Source organism: Bos javanicus, chromosome 3 (assembly GCF_032452875.1).
Source record: "Bos javanicus breed banteng chromosome 3, ARS-OSU_banteng_1.0, whole genome shotgun sequence".
NCBI classification, from domain to species: domain Eukaryota; kingdom Metazoa; phylum Chordata; class Mammalia; order Artiodactyla; family Bovidae; genus Bos; species Bos javanicus.
The window spans coordinates 105,262,670-105,285,516 of NC_083870.1; the positions used below are offsets into that span (position 1 = coordinate 105,262,670).

General features: G+C 38.5%; 1 protein-coding gene across 6 annotated transcripts in view; it reads left to right on the forward strand.

The window, feature by feature from the left end:
- SCMH1 (Scm polycomb group protein homolog 1) overlaps nt 1-22,847 on the forward strand; it is a 224,371-nt gene that overhangs the window by 48,666 nt on the left and 152,858 nt on the right. For 4 of the 6 annotated variants that reach the window (XM_061412328.1, XM_061412333.1, XM_061412332.1 and 1 more), the window contains one exon: nt 9,747-9,824. The exons of the other annotated variants lie outside the window; for them this stretch is intronic. In XM_061412328.1, the coding sequence (XP_061268312.1) occupies nt 9,800-9,824 (25 nt within the window). In that variant the 5' untranslated portion in view covers nt 9,747-9,799. Of the gene's footprint in view, nt 1-9,746; nt 9,825-22,847 lie in introns of those variants that run through there. 6 annotated transcript variants of the gene reach the window in all.

The window sequence follows — 22,847 nt, forward strand, 5'->3', positions numbered from 1 at the left end:
TGAGGCATCACCTCATCACATCATCCAGAGGCTGGATTACATCACCAACTCGATGGATGTGAGTTTGAGTGAACTCCGGGTTTGGTGATGGACAGGGAGGCCTGGCATGGTGGAATTCCTGGGGTCTCAAAGAGTTGGAAATGACTAAGTGACTGAACTGAACTGAAGAGATGAGTTGTTGGATCAAAAGCTAAGGAAGCTGAGGAAAGCATCTTGTGTCCTAAAGCTAATTTTCCCAGATTAAAAAAAAAAAAAAACTCAGAAAGCTAAATAACCATACATTTCTGTCTCTAAATTGAAACTGGACTTATGTTTTTTATTGTCATGCTTCTTGGTTCCTGGTGAGTCTGTAGTTATATACAAAGGTTTTCTGACTTGCTTTAAAAGGTGTTATTCTCAAGAAGTATCATTAAGAAAGTTTTTAGTAAATATTGAGTGACTGCTGGCAAGTGGTACCACTCTTCTGCCTTAGCTGTTTAGAATGCTGATTATATATTCTTTCTCTATCACCCCCAGATAATTTTTGTAATCTATAATATCCTTTAGCTTAATATATGTGGCACAGATTATTTCACTTTCAGTCAAATCAGTTTTCTCTAGAAGAGAGCGTTTTCCTGAGACTGCTGTTTCAGATTCACATAAGATACATTTCCCTGGAAGCCCCTTTGTGTGGTCTAGCCTTCCTATTACAATGAAGAAAGCAATGATCTCAGTGTCCCAACTAGAAACGGGTGTCAAGACAATTGCCTGAATAGCTCACAGGAAGACAGCTGATTTCATCTGATAAATTTTCCTTATTTCAATAGCAATAGTATTTTCTACAAAACCATAAAATCAAACACATGTAAGGGTGGATGATGAAACAGAGGCATGCAGCTAGTGTGTGGTAAACATGGGACCTGCCTGAATTCTAATCTTTTGGTTTTAAAGTGAGGAATTTGAAGCCCTGAGGGGGTGACTTCAGTGAATGAACCAGGAATATACCAGGCCAAGTTTCAAAGTTGCATCTCAATTTCTTGGTATAGAAAAACCATATTTGCCCCAAGTTTGTAATTCTGTATGTTTCCTGCAAGACCCTGGAAAATGTCACGAATTCGTAACTCACTTGTTTAGGATGAGAACCTGAAACTTTGGGGGATGATTTATGAAATGGTTTATAGATACTGCTCTGTTAATGAGTCCAAATTACTTTACATACCTGTCTCTGTGGTCTAAACAGTGAGGATTTACTCTATTCTCAGAGCTCTACGTCTAAGGAGTTAGTTCCTAACTAGGACTCTATCCTATTACATTCTAACAGAATAAAGTTGATCTTGAGATCTCTGGTACTGAGAGGCATAGACATCTCTCAAAGGTCTACTTGGGCAGTGTGAACAGATTGAAAAATGATGAACGGGTTAATAATCTCTTATCAGTCCCCAAACCCATATGAATCTGACTTCAGGTTTTAATTTTGTCTCTTTAAAGCTTTAATTAAGTAGCTCCTGTCTGCATATGATGACATACATTCAAATTTTCACTCCAGAAAACCTTGGAGAAATAAGTCACTCTTAGAAGCTTAGAGTTCTGAATTACTACAGGTTTATTCCATTACACATTAAAACTTATTTTTAAAAATAATTTTAATTGGAAAGTATCCTAAAGTGGATTATACCATTCTTCCTTATATTTAGTTTGTTGGGTCTAATTTTAACCGTTTATTAATGACTGAAAAAGTTGGCTTAAAGCCCAACATTCAGAAAACTTAAGATCATGACATTTGGTTCCATCACTTCATGGCAGATAGATGGGGAAACAGTGGCTGACTTTATTTTTCTGGGCTCCAGAATCACTGCCGATGGCAATTGCAGCAATGAAATTAAAAGACGCTTACTCCTTGGAAGGAAAGTTATGACCAACCTAGACAGCATATTAAAAAGCAGAGACATTTCTTTGCCAACAAAGGTCCATCTAGTCAAGGCTATGGTTTTTCCAGTAGTCATGTATGGATGTGAGAGTTGGACTATAAAGAAAGCTGAGCGCCGAAGAATTGAGGCTTTTGAACTGTGGTGTTGGAGAAGACTCTTAAGAGTCCCTTGGACTGCAAGGAAATCCAACCAGTCCATCCTAAAGGAGATCAGTCCTGGGTGTTCATTGGAAGGACATATGTTGAGTCTGAAACTCCAATACTTTAGCCACCTGATGGGAAGAGCTGACTCATTGGAAAAGACCCTGATGCTGGGATAGATTGAGGGCAGGAGGAGAAGGGGACAACAGAGGATGAGATGGTTGGATGGTGTCATCAAGTCGATGGACATGGGTTTGGGTGGACTCCGGGAGTTGGTGATAGACAGGGAGGCCTGGTGTGCTGTGGTTCATGGTGTCGCAAAGAGTGGGACACAACTAAGAGACTGAACTGAATGACTGAAATCCTTATGAAGTATGTGTGTATATATATAAAGGATACAAAGTTTCATGGGCTTTTAGTAGTCTGTTCGTAACTCTGTTTTAACCACAAGCCCACACGTTTGGTGCATAGTTTTATAAGATACAAGGTTTTCAGGAATGCATACTGTTATAAAGACTCCTGGATTTAAGTCCGTGGATCACAACTGAAAAAGTCTGAAAGCCACTGCCTTAGTAAGCTCTTTCCTTGTGCTAATAGTAATTTACATTACATAGCACTTGACTATTTGCCAAACCTCTCTCTGTATAATATAGCCTATGACAAGTAAACTAGGGAAGGGATTTATTTCTTGTTGTTTTTAAACTATAGTAAGCAAGCATAATGAAACCAAAGAGAGTATAGGCTTTGAAATTAGCCCTTAATTTTAGCCTTTCCATTTAGTAGCCACTTGACCTTGGATGCTATAATTAATCTTGTTTAACTTCAGAACCTCAGCTCTTCCCCCCCCCCATTTAAATGAAAAATGCCAGATTTTGGGGTGCTTTAAAACAGGGGTCTCCAGCCCCTGGGCCATGAACCAGTACCGGTCTGTGGCCTGTTAGGAACTGGGCCACACAGTAGGAGATGAGCAGCAGACAAGTGAGCAAAGCTTCAGCTGCAGTTACAGCCACTCCCCATCACTTGTGTTACTGCTGAGTTCCACCTCCTATCAGATGAGCAGTGAGGTGTGTAATTACTTCATTATATATCACAATATAATAATGACAGAAATAAAGTGCATAATAAATGTAATGAACTTGAATCATCCCGAAACCACTCCCCACCCCATCCATGGAAAAATTGTCTTCCATGAAACTGGGCCCTGGTGCCAAAAAGGTTGGGAACTTCTGCTTTGAATCAAGTAATGATCAAAGGATTGATCTAAGAAGAAAACATAAGATTTGTAAATATTTATGCACCCAGCATCGGAGCACCTCAATACGTAAGGCAAGCACTAACAGACATAAAAGGGAAGTTGGCAGTAATACAGTAGTACTGCTGCTGCTGCTGCGAAGTCGCTTTAGTCATGTCCGACTCTGTGCGACCCCGTAGACGGCAGCCCTCCAGGCTCCCCGTCCCTGGGATTCTCCAGGCAAGAACACTGGAGAACATTTCCTTCTCCAATGTATAAAAGTGAAAAGTGAAAGTGAACTTTAACACCCCACTTACACCAATGGACAGATCATTAAAACAGAAAATTAAAAAGGAAACACAAACCTTAAATGACACATTAGACCAGATGGACCTCATTGATATGTTCAAGACTTTCTATCCAAATGAAGAATATATTTTCTTCTCAAGTGCACATGGAACATTCTCCAGGATAGACATCTTGGGTTACAAATCAAGCCTTGGTAAATTTAAGAAAAATGAAATCATATCAAGCATCTTCTCTGACCACAGTGTTATGAGACTAGATATCAATTACAGGGAAAAAAAACACATGAAGATTAAACAGTATGATTCTAAATAATGAATCAGTTACTGAAGAAATAAAAAGAGAAACCAGAAAATTCCTAGAAATGAATGACAACAAAAACTACAACCCAAAACCTGTGGGATGCAGCAAAAGCAGTCCTAAGAAGGAAGTTTATACCAGTACAGTCCTACCTCAAGAAACAAGAAAAACAGAATAGGCAACCTCACTTTACATTTAAAACAACTGGAAGAAGAATAATAAAAAAAAAAAAACCCTAAAGTTAGTAGAAGGAAAGAAATCATAGAACAGTGAAAAAGAAATGAAATAATAGTAAAGATTAATAAAACTAAAAGTGGATTCTTTGAAAAGAAAAATAAAACTGACAAACCATTAGCCAGACTCATCAAGAAAAAAAGGGAGAAAAATCAAATTAACAAAATTAGAAATGAAAATGGAGAGATTACAACTGACAATGTAGAAATACCAGGGATCATAAGAGACTGTTATGAGCAACAGTGAACAATAAAACGGACAACCTGGGAGAAATGGATAGATTCTTAGAAAAAGTCAACCTTCCAAGACTGAACCAGGAAGAAATAGAAAGTATGAACAAGCCAGTCACAAGCAGTGAAATCTAAACTATGATTTAAAAAAAAACTCCCAAAAAACAAAAGCCCAGATGGCTTCACGGGTGAATTCTGTCAAACATTTAAGAAGAGCTAATGCCTAACCTTGTGAAACTCTTTCAGACAATTAGAGGAAGGAACACTTCCAAACTCATCCTGCAAGGCTACCATAACCCTGATACCAAAACCAGATAAAGACAACACAAAAAAAGAAAATTGCAGGCCAGTATCACTAATGAACATAGATGCAAAAAATCCTCAACAAAATTCTAGCAAACAGAATATGACAACACATTAGAAAGATCATATGATTAAGTGAGGTTTATCCCAGGGATGCAAGGATTCTTCATTATACACAAATCAATCAGTGTGATACACCATATTAACAATTGAAAAATAAAAAACCATATGATAATCTCAGTAGATGCAGAAAAAGCTTTCAACAAAATTCAGCACCTGTTTATTACACCAGCTCTTCAAAAAACAGGCATAGAAGGAACCTACCTCAACATAAAGGCCATATATGCTAAACCCAGAGCAAGCATTAGTCTCAGTGGTGAAAAACTGAAAGCATTCTTTCTAAGATCGGGAACAAGACAAAGGTACCCACTCTCACAGCTGTTACTCAGCATGGTTTTAGAAGTCCTAGCTATGGCAATCAGAGAAGAAAAGGAAATAAAAGGAATCCAAATCGAAAAAGAAGGAAAATTGACTGTTTTTAGAGAATATGATACTATACGTAGAAAACCCCAAAGATACTGTCAGAAAATCACTAGAGCTAATCAGTGAATTTAGTAAAGCCACAGGATACAAGATCATTACACATAAATCCCTGGCATTCCTATACACTAACAACGAAAAATAAGAAAGAGAAATTAAGGCATTTACCACTGCAACAAGAATAAAATACTAGGAATAAACCTGTTCAAAGAGACAAAAGAGCTGTGTACAGAGAACTATAAGACACTGATGAAAGAAAACAAAGATGACAGGTGGAGAGAGATTCCATGTTCCTGGGTTGGAAGAATCAATATTGTGAAAGTAACTATACTACTAAATGCAATCTACAGATTCAGTGCAGGCACTGTCACATTATCAGTGACATTTTTCACAGAACTAGAATGAGGAAATTTTCACAATTTGTTTGGAAACACAAAAGACCCAGAATAGCCAATGCAATCTTGAGAAAGAAGAATGGAGCTGGAGGAATTAACCTTCCTGACTTCAGACTGTACTACAAAGCTGCAGTCATCAAGACAGTATGGTATTGGTGCAAAAACAGAGGTATAGACCAATGGAACAAGATAGAAACCCCAGAGATAAACCCACACAGCTCCGGGCACCTAGCCTTTGACAAAGGAGACAAAAATTTACAATGGCTAAAGATAGTCTCTTCAGTAAATAGTGCTGGGAAAACTGGACATGTGAAAGTATGAAATTAGAACACTTCCTAACATCATACACAAAGAACAAAGATAAACTCAAAATGTGTTAAAGACCTAAACATAAAACCCAAGCTATAAAACTCTTAGAGGAAAACATAGGCAGAAGACTCTTTGATATAAATCACAGCAAGATCCTCTGTGACCCACCTCCTACAGTAATGGAAACAAAAATAAACAAGTGGGAGCTAATTACACTTAAAAGCTTTTGCACAGCAAGCAAGAAAGAAAGAAAGTGAAGTCGCTCAGTCGTGTCCAACTCTTTGCGACCCTATGGATTGTAGCCTACCAGGCTCCTCAGTCCATGGAATTTTCCAGGCAAGAGTACTGGAGTGGATTGCCATTTCCTTCTCCAGGGGATCTTCCTGACCCAGGGATCAAACTCAGGTCTCCTGCGTTGTAGGCAGAGACGCTTTACCTTCTGAACCACCAGGGAAGCCAAGGAGACTATAAACAAGGTGAAAAGACTAACCCTCAAAATGGGATTAAAAAATTGCAAATGAAACAACTGACAATGGATTAATTTCTAAACTGTACAAACAGTTTGTGCAACTCAGTACCAGAAAAACAAACAACCCAATCAAAAAGTGGGCAGAAGACCTAAACAGACATTTCTCCAAAGAAGACATACAGGTCGCTAGTAAATACATGAAAACATGCTCAGCATTGTTCAATATTAGAGAAATGCAAATCAAAAACTGTAATAGATATCACTTCACACCAGTCAGAATGGCCATCATCAAAAAATCTACAAGCAGTAAATGCTGAAGAGAGTGGGAAAAAGGAACCCTATTGCTCTGTTGGTGGGAATGTATATTGATAGAGCTAGCCACTATGGAGAACAGTATGGAGATTCCTTAAAATCACTAGGAATAAAACTACTATATGACCCCGTAATCCCACTACTGGGCATATACCCTGAAGAAACCATAATTGAAAAAGACGCATGTACCCCAGTGTTCATTGCAGCACTATTTACAATAGCTAAGACATGAAAGTAACCTAGATGTCCATCAACAGATGAATGGATAAAGAATCTCTGGTATATATACACAATGGAATATTACTCAGCCATATAAAGGAACACATTTGAGTTGATTCTGATGAGGTAGATGAACCTAGAGCTTTTTATACAGAGGCAGTAAGAAAGAGAAAAATATCATATATTAATGCACATATATGGAATCTAGAAAGATGATACTAATGAACCTATTTGCAGGGCAGTAATGGAGACGCAGATATAAAGAACAGACTTGTGGACACAGGATGGGAAGAAGAGGGTGGGAAGCATTGAGACAGTAGCATGAAAACATATACACTACAATGTGTAAAATAGATAGCCAGTGGGAATTTGCTGTATGCCTCAGGGAACTCAGACTGGGGCTCTGTGACAAATTAGAGCAGTGGGATGGGGTGAGAGGTGTTAGGGAGTTCAAGAGGACAGAGACATATGTATAGGGATATATGTATACCTATGACTGATTCATGTTGATGTATGGCAGAAACCAACACAATAAAGCAATTTTCCTTCAATTAAAAATATATTTTTAAAAATACATAACAATTTATCATTTTTACCATTTTAATGCTTAAGTACATTTATAGTGATGTATACCCTTCACTGCTGTCCAACTCCAGAATATTTTCATCATTTCAAACAGAAACTCTGTACCCATTAAATCATAACTCTCCATTCCCCTTCTTTGCCCAGCCCCTGATAACCTCTGTTCTGCTTCCTTTCTCTAGGAATTTCCCTATTCGAGTTGCCAAGTGCAAATGAAATCATACAGTAGTTAGCCTTTTGTACTAGGCTTATTTCACTGAGCATAATGGTTTCAAGATTCATCCACGTTGCAGCATGTATCAGAATTTTATTCCTTTTTATAGCTGAATAGTATTCGATTGTATGTATAAGCCTCATTTTATTTATTCGTTCACTCATTGGTGGATACTTAGATTGTTTCTACTCTTTTGCTATTGTGAATAATGCTGCTCTGAACATTGTGTACAGGTACCTGTTTCAGTCCCTGTTTTCAATTCTTTTGGGAAATATCTAGAAGTGGAGTTACTGGGTCATTTGGTAATTCCATGTTAAACTTTTTAATGTTTTCCACAGCAACTGCACCATTTTTTCATTTCCACTAGCAATTCACAGGGGCTTTAATTTCTCCATATCCTTGCTAGCACTTATGATTTTTCTTTTTTTTTCCTTCATAATAACCACCCCAGTGGGTGTGAAGTGGTATCTCATTGTGACTTTAACTTGCACTTTCCTAATGATTAATGATGTTGATTTTTATGTACTTATGGGCCATCTACATAGATAAATGGGGCTTCCCAGGTGGCACTAGTGGTAAAGAACCTGCATGCCAATGCAGGAAATGTAAGAGATGTGGGTTCAATCCCTGGATCAGGAAGGTCCCTGGAAAAGAGCATGGAAACCCACTCCAGTATTCTTGCCTAGAGAATCTCATGGACAGAGGAGCCTGGTGGGCTACTGTCCATAGGATCATAAACAGCTGAACATGACTGAAGCAACTTAGCACATACACATAGATACATGGAGAAATACCTATTCAGGTCCTTTGCTAATTTTTCAGTTGGATTATTTGAGGGTTTTTTGTTTTTGTTTTTGTTTTGTCATTGAATTGGAGTTCTGTACATAATTCTAGAGATTAGTCCCTTATCAGATAAGTGATTTGCCAATGTTTTCTGCCATTTTGTAGGTTTTCTTCTCATCCATGTGATAGTGCTCTTTGATGCACAAATGTTTTTCATTTTGATGAAGTTCAGTCTATCTGTTTTTTTTTTTCTTTTGTTGCCTGAGATTTAGATGTCAAATTCCAGAATTATTGCCAAATTCAGTGTCATGGAGATTTTCTTCTCTGTTTTCTCTAAAAGTTTTATAATTTTAGCTCTAAAGTTTTGGTCTTGATACATTTTGAGTTAATTTTTATATATGGTTAAGCTAAAGGTTCATCTTCATTCTTTGGCATGTGGGTATCCAGATTTCCTAGCATCATTTGTGAAAAAGAGTATTCTCTTCCCATTGAATGTTGTTGGCACCTTTATTAAAAATCATTTGACTATACATACTTGAGCTTATTTCTGGGCTTTCTATTCTGTTGGTCTGTGTGCTTGTCCTTCTGCTAGTACTCCCCCCACCCCACCCCCCCACCCCCCACCACACACACGCACACACAGTTTCAATTACTATGGCTTTGTAGTAAATTTTGAAGCCAGGAATTGTGAGTCTTCCAACATTATTTTTCATTTTCAAGATTGTTTAAGCTATTAGAGGTCCTTGAGATATCATGTGAATTTTAGGATGGCTTTTTCTATTTTTGCAGAAAAACATCACTGGAATTTTGATAGGGATTGCATTGAGTCTGTAGATCTTTATGTAGTATTGTTGTCTTAACATTAGTCTTCTAATTCATGGATGTAAGTGTCTTTATACTTCATTGTTTCTTTGATTTCTTTCAGCGATGTTTATAGTTTTCAGTGTACAATACTTTGTACTTTGGTTATATGACTGTTATATTTCTCACAATGAATTAATAGAGTAACCTTCTAGTTTATCCATTATTATTTAAAATGAGCTATTAAGGCCCTGAAAAGTCTGTTCTGTTTTTAATAGAATCAGGGTTCTGAACTCAAAAACTGAGGGAAGGATCGTGGAAATTGGAAACTTAACTGAGTTACTGCCCCTGGGAAGCCCTTCTGGGTGTTCAGCCTGCTGGTTTTCTCTGATTAAAACCTAATTTCATTGCAGGTCTCCTTTGATCTACAATTGTTCATATTTCTAATTTTTTTTAATCTTTTGCTTCTAGATTTCTCCATCTTGTTAAGGAGGAAATTCCTATTTGATATAGCTGATGATACCATGCAAAAATCAGATCCTCGAAAAGGTCAGAACCTGTACTTATATATGATAGAAATGAAGAGTTATCTTCTATTAGGCTGTGAATGAATGTATGTGTCACAAAAAGCTGTCAAGTAAATAAAAGTATCTCATCCTTTCTTACCAACTTACCCTGCAATTTCACAAATCCTGCATGTCATTTTGCAGCTCTTTTACAAAGTACTCTTCACATAATTGTCTCAAATAGTCTTTTCTGTAATCTTATGAAACAGGGACTATTGCTATTCCTGTTCTTTGGAAACAATGAAAGATTAAGAGACTTACTCAACATGTTGTTCCTACAAACTGCAAGATTTTGTCCCGAATCTTTTTGCCTCTAAATCTTACTCTTCTTACTACCTCATAAGTTCATGATCGTTATTAGAATTTAGTAGACATGTAAGTATGGAAGCTGTATGAACATTAAAAATAACATACATGAAAGTCTAAGAAAAAGTTAAAGCCTCTTTATGAGTATAAAATATTATTAACAAATCAGATCATGATATTGAATATTTAAATATGATCTCTAGAATGATCCAGACTCCTCATTATGTATATAACATTGTCTTATTGTGGCAAATGGCACTCTTTGCTGATACTTTCTTTTGTATTCTCATCTTCTTCAGTTTCTGTCATTTGTCTCTGTAGCTTCCCTTACCCCTTTCCATCTATAGTAGCTGCTCGTTATTATCCATACACTTAATCCATTTCCATGTCTTAGTACCATTATACTACATTTCCTTTAACTCAAATGCCTATTCATCTTTCTTTTCTGACAATCCTACCTCAGGTCTTCTGTGAAGCTTTCCTCCTCTCCCCAAGTAAAGTCAATCATTCCTTTTGCTTTTCTCAGAGCACTTTGTATAGGAAATCTCTCTTATAGCAAAAATCCCATTATATTATGATTGTGTATTTGCGTTGCTGTCTGTCCTGTTAATCTGTTCTTTGTGAGTTCTTTGTGCACACAGACTGGGATTCATTTGTCTTCATGTCCTTGACACTCAGTGTTACTCCTAGGCTTAGCTGTGAATGAAATGACAGTTTTCCTTAAAGAATCTGTACAGTGTTCTAAGTGAGAGACTGACCACATAAAAATATTCAGAAGTTTATAACTATTTGTAAATGAATATAGTACATGTATTTTGAAGTAGAATAATGGAGTGATCACAGCTAGGCAAAGTTATTTAGGGAAGATTCTTCTAGATCCGGGATCAGTAAACTATGGTCCATAGGCAAACTCCTGTCAGGTGCCTGGTTTTGTAAATAAAGGTTTATTGGAATATAGCCATGTCCATTTGTTAATGTGTATGGCTACTTTCATTCTACACTGGCAGAATTGAGTAGTTGTAGCAGAAACCATATATCCCATAAACCTGAAATTTTTTACCCTCTGGCTCTTTTCAAAAAGTTTTCTATTCCCTGCTCTACAAGATAGGTTTTGAAAAGAGGTATGAAACAAAGAGGAATGTGAATTGGTGAAGCATGAGTGTGCATCATAATGCAATGAAAACAGCCATAGTAGTAGGAATGCCAAGTGAAGTTCCACGCTAATCCAGTTTGTCAGAGAGAAGTGTGTTGAAGAAATGAAATGTCAAGAATGCTTTGAGGGTGGACCCAAGATTGGGGTGAGGGAAGACAGGGAGGCATGTCTCCCCACGCCTGGGATACTCACCAGGTGCTAATGGGGGACCTCCTGTGGACAGGCTGAAGGGAGGAGCCCTGGGAACAACCGGGTAAGGGGGAGTGGAGGAAACTTGAACCTTGATGACCAGCAACTGTGGGGTTGCTGGGGGAGGTGGAGTGGCTTTGGTGCCTTGAGTGGTTTGGGCACCTTTGGTCACTGGAAGCAGCATGCCTGCTCACCTGAGAGGGGTAGGGATTCTTTAGGGATCAGAGGATCCACTACGGGAAGCCCCTGGGGCTCCCCTTTCACTCAGTGGTGACTGGGGGGAGGAGTAGTTTGGCACTGGGAGTGGCTTGGGCGCCTTTGGGTGCTGGGAGCAGTGCACCTGCTCCTCTGGGCGGGGGTTGGGGGACCTCTGGTGAGATCAGAAGATTTACTGGGGAAGCCACCCACAATGAGCCACCAGGAACTCCTCAATAACTGCCATAGAGCAGAATAGAGGAAAAAAAAAAAATGAAAAGAATTGAGGACAGTCTCAAAGATCTCTGGGACAGTATTAAATGCACCAACATTTGAATTATAGTGGTCCCAAAATGAAGAGGAAAAGAGTATGAGAAATATTTGAGGAGATTAGAGTTGAAAAATTCCCTAAAATGGGAAAGGAAATAACCACCCAAGTCCAGGAAACCCAGAGAATCCCATATAGGATAAACCCAAAGAGAAAAGCACCAAGACACATATAAATTAATCAAACTAACAAAAAATTAAGCACAAAGAAAAAAAATATTAAAACCTGCAAGGGGAAAGTTAAAAAATAACATAAAGAGGAATTCCCAGGGCTTCCCTGGTAGCTCAGAGGTTAAAGAATCTGCCTTCAATGCAAGAGACCTAGGTTCAATCCCTGGGTTGACAGGATCCCCTGAAGAAGGAAATGGCTTATCTACTGCAGTATTCATGCCTGGAGAATACCTACTGAAGCCTGGTGGGCTGCAGTCCATAGGGTTGCAAAGAATCAGACACAACTGAAGCAACTTAGCAGACACATATTCACAAAATCTCCATAAGGCTAACAGCTAATTTTTCAGCAGGAACTATGCAGGTGTTTAAAGTGAAAGAAAAAAATGGTGAAAGAAAAAAACCTGCAACCAAGATTATGCTACCCAGCAAGGATCTCATTCAGGTTTGATGGTGAAATCAAAAGCATTATAGACAAAAACTGAAAGAATTCAGCACCACCAAACCAGCCTTACAATAAATGCTAAGGATTCTCTAGCAGGAATCACAACAGAAGAAACAGACCACAAAAACAAACTCTAAATGATTAAGCAAGTGGCAGTAGGAACATACATGTCAATAACTACCTTAAATGTAAATAGATTAAATGCACCAAGCAAAAAACACAGACTGGCTGAATAGATATGGAAACAAGACCCATGTATATGCTGCCTGTAAGAGAACTCACTTCAGACCTAAAGACACAGACTGAAAGTCAGGGGATAGATAAAGATATTCCATGCAAATGGGAATCAAAAGAAAGCAGGAGTAGCAATACTCATATCAGACAAAATAGACTTTAAAGTAAAAACTTTTACAAGCGTTAAGGAAGGACAGTACATAATGAATGATCAAGGGATCAACCCAAGAAGATACAACGATTATAAATATTTATGCAGCCAACATAGGAGCACCTCAGTACATAAGGCAAATGCTAAGAACCATAAAAGGGGAAAACAACAGTAACACAATAATAGTAGGGGAATTTAACACCCCACTTACACCAATGGACAGATCATCACAACAAAAAATTACTAAGGAAACACAAGGCTTAAACACAAGCCTTAAATGACACATTAGACCATGTGGACCTAATAGGTATCTTCAGGACATTCCATCCCAAAACAGTAGAATACACATTTTTCTCAAGTGCACATGGAACAATCTCCAGGATAGATCACATCTTGGGTCACAAATCAAGCTCAGTAAATTTAAGAAAATTGAAATTGTATCAAGCATCTTTTCTGAATACAACACTATGCATGAAACTAGATATAACTTACAAGAAAAAAACTGTAAAAAACACAAACACATGGAGGCTAAACAACACACTTCTAAATAACTAACAAGTCACTGAAGACATCAAAAGGAAATTTTAAAAAATACCTAGAAACAAATGACAATGAAAATATGATGACTCAAAACCTATAGGATGCAGTAAAAGCAGTTATAAGAAGGAAGTTTATAGCACTACAAGCCTACCTCAAGAAACAAGAAAAACATCAGACAACCTGACTTTACACCTAAAGCAACTAGAAAAAGAACAACAATAACAGCAACAACAACCAAAAAACCAAAGCCTAGTAGAAGGAAAGAAATCTTAAAGATCAGAGCAGAAATGAAGAAATATTAAAGATGAATAAAACTAAAAGCAGGTTCTTTGAGAAGATAAAATTGACAAACCACTTGCAGGCTTGTCAAGAAAAAAGGAAGAGGACTCAATAAAAACAAAAATGGAGACATTACAACAGACAACACAGAAATAAAAAGAATCATAAGGGAGTACTATGAACAACTATATGCCAATAAAAATAGAGAGTCTGGAAGAAATGGACACATTCTTAGAAAACTGAACCAGGAAGAAATAGAAATCATGAACAGACTAATCACAAGCACCAAAATCGAAACTAATCAAAAATCTTCCAATAAGCACAAGCCCAGGACCAGATGGCTTCACAGGCAAATTCTACCAAAAGTTTAGAGAAGAGCTAACACCTGTCTTGCTCAAACTCTTCCAAAAAACAGCAGAGAAAAGAAAGCTCTCAAACTCATTTTACGAGGCCACCATCACCCTAATACCAAAAGCAAACAAAGATACCACCAAAAAGGAAAATTACAGGCAAGTATCACTGATGAATATAGACGCAAAAAATTCAAAATTTTAGCAAGCACAATCCAACAACACATTAAAAAGATCATACACCATGATCAAATGGGATTTATCCCAGGGATGCAAAGATGTGTCAGTATACACAAAGTAATCAATGTGATACACCATATCAACAAACTGAAGGATAAAAATCATCTGATCATCTCAATAGATGCATAGAAAGCTTTTGACAAAATTCAACACCCATTTATGATAAAAATTCTCCAGAAAGTAGACATAGAAGAAACCTGCTTCAACATAATAAAGGCCTAATAGAATAAAACCAAAGCAAACATTATTCTCATTGGTGAAAATCTGAAAGCATTTCTTCTAAGTTCAGGAACAAGACAAGGGTGCCCACTTTTACCACTTTTATTCAACATAGTTTTGGAAGTCCTATTCATGGCAATCAGAGAACAAAAGGAGATAAAAGAAATCCAGATTGAAAATGAAGAAGTAAAACTCTTTACTATTTGCAGATGACATGATACTATACATAGAAAACTGCAAAGATTCCACCAGAAAATTATTAATCAGTGAATATTGTAAAGTTGCAGGATGTAAAATTAATACACAGAAATCCTTTGCATTCCTATACACTAACAATGAAAAATCAGAAAAGTTAAGGAAACAATCCCATTCATTGTTGCAACAAAACGAATAAAATACCTAGGAATAAACCTACCCAAAGAGACAAAAGACCTGTATGCAGAAAACTAGAAGACAGAAAACATAGAAGACATGATGAAAGAAATCAAAGATGACCCAAACAGATGGAGAGGTATTTCATGTTCTTGGATTAGAAGAATCAATATTGTGAAAATGACTATACTACCGAAAGCAATCTACAAATTCAGTGCAATCTCTATCAAACTACCAGTGATGTTTTTCACAGATCTAGAACAAAGAATTTCACAATTTGTATGGAAACGTAAAAGGCCCCGAATAGCCAAAGCAGTCTTGAGAAGGAAAAATGGAGGTAAAGGAATCAACCTTCCTGATTTCAGACTATACTACAAAACTACAGTCACAAAGACAGTATGGTACTGGCCTAAAAACAGAAATATAGAACAATGAAGTAAGATACAAAGCCCAGAGATAAACCTACACACCTAAGGGCACCTTATCTTTGACAAAGGAGGTAAGAATATACAATGGAGAAAAGACAGCCTCTTCAATAAGTCGTTCTGGGCCAATATGGAGAACAGTGTAGCGATTCCTTTAAAAAACTGGAAGTAGAACTGCCATATGACCCAGAAATCCCACTGCTGGGCATGCACACTGAGGAAACCAGGACTGAAAGAGACACGTGTACCCCAATGTTCATTGCAGCACTGTTTACAATAGATAGGACTGGAAGCAACCTAGATGTCCATCAACAGATGAATGGATAAGGAGGTTGTAGTACATATACACAATGGAATATTACTCAGCTATAAAAATGAATGCATTTGAGTTATTTCTAATGAGATAGAAAAAACTGGAGCCTATAATACAGAGTGAAGTAAGTCAGAAAGGGAAACAGCAATACTGTATATTAACGCATATATATGGAATTTAGAAAGACAGAAATGATGATCCTATATGCAGGGCAGCAAAAGAGACACAGATGTAAAGAACAGACTTAAGGACCTTGTGGGAGAAGGTGAGAATAGCATTGAAATATGTGTATTACCATATGTAAAATAGATGACCAGTGCAAGTGTGATGCATGAAGCAGGGCACAAAACCGATGCTCTGGGAAAACCCAGAGAGCCATGGGGTGGGGAGGGAGGTAGTTGAGGGGTTCAGGATGGGGTGCTACATGTGCACCTCTGGCTGATTCATGTAGATGTATGGCAAAAGCCATCACAATATTGTATTAATTATCATCCAATTAAATTAACTTTAAGAAAACCTAAAAAAAATAGATGGTGCTGGGAAAACTGGACAGCTACGTGCAAAAGAATAAAAGTAGAACACTTTCTAATACCATGCACAAAAATAAACTCAAAATAGATTAAAGACTTAAATATAAGGCCAGAAACTATAAAGTTCTTAGAGGAAAACATAGGCAGTACACTCTTTCACATAAATCACAGCAAGATCCTCTATGACCCACCTCCTACAGTAATGGAAATAAAAGCAAAAATAAGTAAATGGCACCTAATTAAACTTAAAAGCTTTTGTACAGCAAAGGAAACAATAAACAAGATCAAACAACCCAGAAAGGGATAAAAAAACTTACAGATGAAACAGCTGATAAAGGATGCATCTCCAAAATATACAAGCAACTCATTCAGCTCAATACCAGAAAAACAAACAATGCAATCAAAATGTGGGCAGAAGATTTGAACAGACATTTCTCCAAAGAAGACATAAAGATGGCTAATAAATGGAAGAAAAAATGCTCAACATCACTCATAATTAGAGAAATGCAAATCAAAACTGCAATGAGGTATCACCTCACATCAATCTGAATGGCCATCATCAAAAAAATCTACAAACAATGAATGCTGAAGAGAATGTGGAGAAAAGGGAACCCTCTTGCACTGTTGGTGGAAATGCAAATTGACATAGCCACTATGGAAAACAGTATGGAGATTCCTTAAAAAACTAGAAATAAAACTATGATGTGACCCAACGATCCTACTACTGAGCGTATATCTTGAGGAAACCATAATCAAAAAAGACACATTTACCCCAATGTTCATTGAAGCACTATTTACAATCCGATCCCATCACTTCATGGGAAATAGATGGGGAAACAGTGGAAACAGTGTCAGACTTTATTTTTCTGGGCTCCAAAATCACTACAGATGGTGACTGCAGCCATGAAATTAAAAGACGCTTACTCCTTGGAAGGAAAGTTATGACCAACCTAGATAGCATATTCAAAAGCAGAGACATTACTTTGCCAACAAAGGTTCGTCTAGTCAAGGCTATGGTTTTTCCTGTGGTCGTGTATGGATGTGAGAGTTGACTGTGAAGAAGGCTGAGCGCCGAAGAATTGATGCTTTTGAACTGTGGTGTTGGAGAAGACTCTTTGAGAGTCCCTTGGACTGCAAGGAGATCCAACCAGTCCATTCTGAAGGAGATCAGCCCTGAGATTTCTTTGGAAGGAATGATGCTAAAGCTGAAACTGCAGTCCTTTGGCCACCTCATGCAAAGAGTTGACTCATTGGAAAAGACTCTGATGCTGGGAGGGATTGGGGGCAGGAGGAGAAGGGGACGACAGAGGATGAGATGGCTGGATGGCATCACTGACTCAATGGACGTGAGTCTGAGTGAACTCCGGGAGTTGGTGATGGACAGGGAGGCCTGGCGTGCTGCGATTCATGGGGTCACAAAGAGTCGGACACTACTGAGCAACTGAACTGAACTGAACTGAAGACATGGAAGTAACCTAGATGTCCATCGACAGTTGAATGGACAAAAAAGCAGTGGTATATATACACAGAGGAATATTACTCGGCCATAAAAGGAACACATTTGAGTTAGTTCTAATGAGGTGGATGAACCTAGAGCCCATTTATTATACAGAGTGAATTCTGTCATAAAGAGACAAATATTGTATATTAACACATAGTTCAGTTCAGTCTCTCAGTTGTGTCTGACTCTGCAACCCCATGGACTGCAGCATGCCTGGCCTCCCTGTCCATCACGAACTCCCAGAGCTTGCTCAAACTCATGTCCATTGAGTCAGTGATGCCATCCAACCATCTCATCCTCTGACATCCCCTTCTCCTCCTGCCTTCAATCTTTTCCAGCGTCAGGGTATTTTCCAATCAGTCAGTTCTTCCCATCAGGTGGCCAAAGTATTGGAGTTTCAGCTTCAGCATCAGTTCTTCCAATAAATATTCAGGACTGATTTCCTTTAGGATGGACTGGTTGGATCTCCTTGCAGTCCGAGGAACTCTCAAGTCTTCTCCAACACCACAGTTCAAAAGCATCAATTCCTTGGTGCTCAGCTTTCTTTATAGTCACAGCTCTCACATCCATGCATGACTACTGAAAAAACCATAACTTTACTAGATGGACGTTTGTTGGCAAAGTAATGTCTCTGCTTCTTAACATGCTGTCTAGGTTGGTCATAGCTTTTCCTCCAAGGAGCAAGTGTCTTTTAATTTCATGGCTGCAGTCATCATCTGCACTGATTTTGGAGCCCCAGAAAATAAAGTCTCTCACTATTTCCATGGGAAATTGATGGGGAAACAGTGGAAACAGTGGCTGACTTTATTTTTCATGGGGTTGCAAAGAATCGGACACTACTGAGCGACTGGACTGAACTTTTTCCATTGTTTCCTCATCTATTTGCCATGAAGTGGTGGGACCAGATGCCATGATCTTAGCTTGCCTTTTTTTAAAATTTATTTTGTAGTTGAAGGATAATTGCTTTACAGAATTTTGTTGTTTTCTGTCAAATCTCAAGATCAGTCAGTCATAGGTGTACATATATCCCCTCCCTTTTGAACCTCCCTCCCATCTCCCTCCCCATCCCACCCCTCTAGGTTGATACAGAGCCCCTGTTTGAGTTTCCTGAGCCATACAGCATATTCCTTTGTCTGTCTGTTTTACATATGGTAAGGTAAGTTTCCATGTTACTCTTTTCCTACATCTCAGCCTCCCCTCCCCTCTCCCCATGTCCATGAGTCTATTCTCTATTTCTGTTTCTTCATTGCTGCCCTGTAAATAAATTCTTCAGTACTATTTTTGTAGATTCCATATATATGCATTGTTAAGTCACTTCAGTCGTGTCCGACTCTGTGCGACCCCATAGATAGCAGCCCACCAGGCTTCCCCGTCCCTGAGATTCTCCAGGCAAGAACACTGGAGTGGGTTGCCATTTCCTTCTCCAATGCATGAAAGTGAAAAGTGAAAGTGAAGTTGCTCAGTCGTGTCAGACTCTGTGTGACCCCATGGACTGCCACCTACCAGGCTCCTCTGTCCATGGGATTTTCCAGGCAAGAGTACTGGAGTGGGGTGCCATTGCCTTCTCCATATATATATATATATATATATATATATATATATGCATTAGAATACGGTATTTATCTTTCTCTTTCTGACTCACTTCACTCTGTATAATAGGTTCTAGGTTCATCCACCTCATTAGAACTGACTCAAAGGTGTTCTTTTTTATGGCTGAGTAATACTCCATTGTGTATATGTACCACAACTTCTTTATCCATTCATCTGTCGATGGACATCTAGGTTGCTTCCATGTTGTAGCTATTGTAAATAGCGCTGCAATGAACAATGGGATACATGTGTCTTTTTCAATTTTGGTTTCCTCAGAGTATATGCCTAGGAGTGGGATTGCTGGGTCATATGGTGGTTTTATTCCTAGTTTTTTAAGGAATCTCTGTACCATCTTCCATAGGGATTGTATCAATTTACATTCCCACCAACAGTGTAAAAGCATTCCCTTTTCTCCACACCCTCCCCAGCATTTATTGTTTGTAGACTTTTAATGATGGGCCATTCTGACTGGTATGAGGTGATATCTCACTATAGTTTTGATTTGCATTTCTCTAATAATTAGTGATGTTGAGTATCTTTTCATGTGTTTGTTAGCTATCTGTATGTCTTATTTGGAAAAGTGTCTATTTAGGTCTTTTTCCCACTTTTTGATTGGGTTGTTTGCTTTTCTGGTATTGAGTTGTATGAGCTGCTTGTATATTTTGGAAATTAATCTTTTGTCAGTTGTTTCATTTGCTGTTGTTTTCTCCTATTCTGAGGGTTGTCTTTTCACCTTATGATGATGAAGGAGAAGGAAGCAATAATACAAATTAACATTGTGTCCACTGTGTGCCAGATACTGTCCTATGTGCTTTATATGTATCCTAGTTATTTTCCCTGCAACTGTATAAGTTAATTGCTGCTGGGGCTGTTTTTATTTTGCCAATGAGGAGACTGAGGCACAGGGGGTTAAGTTACTTAGCTACAGTTATACAACTAGTAAATGATAGAACCAAATCTGAACCCAGACAATCCGGCGGCAGGGTCTTCATAACAGAATAGGGGAAACTGGGGATATTTGGTAAAAACATCCAGAAGCTTGGAATAAGGTAAAAAGTCTGAGTAATTGGAGCTTCCCAGGTGGTTCAGGGGCTTCCCTGATAGCTCAGTTGGTTATGAATCTGCCTGCAGTGCAGGAGACCCTGGTTCAATTTCTGGGTTGGAAAAATCCCCTGGAGCAGGGAAAAGCTACCCACCCACTCCAGTAATCTGGCCTGGAGAATTCCATGGACTGTATATATAGTCCATGGAGTTGCAAAGAGCTGGACACGACTGAGTAATTTTCATTTTTCACTTTAAGGTGGGTAAAGAACCTGCCTGCAATGCAGGAGACCCCAGAGATATGGGTTCAATCCCTGGGCCAGAAAGATCCCCTGGAGAAGGGCATGGTAACCCACTCCGATATTCTTGGCTGGAGAATCCCATGGACAGGGGAGCCTGGTGGGCTGCAGTCCACAGGTCACAAATTGTTGGGCACCACTGAAGCAACTGAGCACACACAGCACACTGAGTAATTGGGAAAATGGTGCCACCCTGTCATGATAAAGAGCAAACGAACAGACTACAGAAGAATAATGTTAGAAGGCAGATGGTCCAATCAGAAGAGTGTACTATGAATTAGGCAGAATGACAGGGAAAAAGAGGCAGATACATCACACAGTGAGACATGTTACAGTTAGTCATTGAATTTAACCTTGATGAGACCAGGAAGTAGTTCACTTTCCTTGTACACATGAAAGCTATTTTTAAATGCCTGAAGAGCTGGCTTACTCAGTTGAGAAAGAGATTAGCCATGATTTCCAAGGAAGTAGGGGTCCTTCAACCTCCTATACTAACTATATTACAGTCAGTTCAATGCCCATTCTATATCCAAGAATATTACAGCTGATGGAGGTGTCAAATCATAACACACTATTCCCTCTCATTCTGTTGTTCCTCTAGGGGGACGTATTCCCCTCCATCCCCCTATCCTTAGTGTGAATAAGATTTACCCCCTGGACCACTTTTTAAAAATACATGCATATATGTATTAAAGGAATACATAGTAAGTGTAAAAAAAAAATTACCAACAGAAGTATGCCAAATGAAAAGAGAAAGTTTCCCTCCTATCACCATCTTGCTCTCTCTCGAGAACCTCTATTGAAAGCTTGGTTATATGTGAAACTGTTGTTACTGATGGAGATGTTCTGGGATTCCCTCGTGCTTGTTAAGATGGGAAAAATATAGAGAATCACATCCCTAAAGCCAAGGTCCACTGCCAAGCATGGAAGGAGCTTCATGGGGAGATGTGGGGTCTTCATCACTGGAAGAGTAAGCGAAGAGTTGGTAAAGATGTTAGAAAATTCAAACATTGGCTGTGGTTGGTTGAGTTAGAGGCAGAGGAAGGAGAAAGCATTGAATGACTTTTAATATTGCTTTCAAACCCATAGTTTTGTATTTGTACGAACAGGCTGATCACCCCAAAGACAGGGAAAAACTGCAATGCATCTTTGACATGGTAACTTAAGTGGAAGACAAAGTGATAACAGAAAATTCAATACATAAAATCCAAATTTATAGAACTAGTTGTTCAGTCTCTAAGTCTTGTCTGACTCATGGTGACCCCAAGGACTGTTGCATGCCAGGCTGCTCTGTCTTCCACTATACCCCTGAGTTTGCTCAAATTTATGTCCATTGAGTCGGTAATGCTGTCATCCTCTGCCACCACCTTCCCCTTTTGCCTTCAGTCTTTTCCAGCATCAGGTTCTTTTCCAGTGAGCTCTTCTCATAGAACAAGTTGCTTTGCAGCAAACATTGCACTTATTTTTTATAAAGCCTGCTTTTAACTAACCATTTTGGTGTGTACAAAATGTACTTCATTTTTTATTAAAATTTCTATTTACACTTAACCTTTTAGGACTGTGTTTACTGTATAAAATGAAGATGGCACACATTGTTCATTACTCCAAAGAAGGAAGATATTTCAGAGTATCTGCCAGGTTAAATCGTGGTGCATAGGGAGGAAATAATTGATCTAGGTCCCTGCTGCTACTTTCCTCCAGACTCATGATATGAAGGAAATTAAAAGGAACTTCGATGTCCCCTTTCATGAATAATGAAGTTCAACCCATTCATTTTCCAAATGAGGAAAGTAAAACCCAAAGACAATGTCTTACCAGCTCTGAGTCTCACAATAACCTAGCTGGATAAACTATGTAAAGTGTCCACCACAGTGCCAGTATGTGGTAGATGAAGATGCAGAAGGGAAGTAAGATCATGATAATGATCTTAGTATTTCTTCTGTCCCTCTGTCACTCTTCTGTAAGCTTTCAGAGAGAAAGTTGGCATTGCAAATAATGTACATTGTCCATTATGAAGACCTTAAGTTGCACTGTGTTGTAATGATGAAAGCAGGAGGTCCATACTCCCATAAAATTATAGGCTCTCAGATTTGGGCAAGACCTCTAAAGGTTACCTAGTCCAGCCTCCCTCTTTCTTCT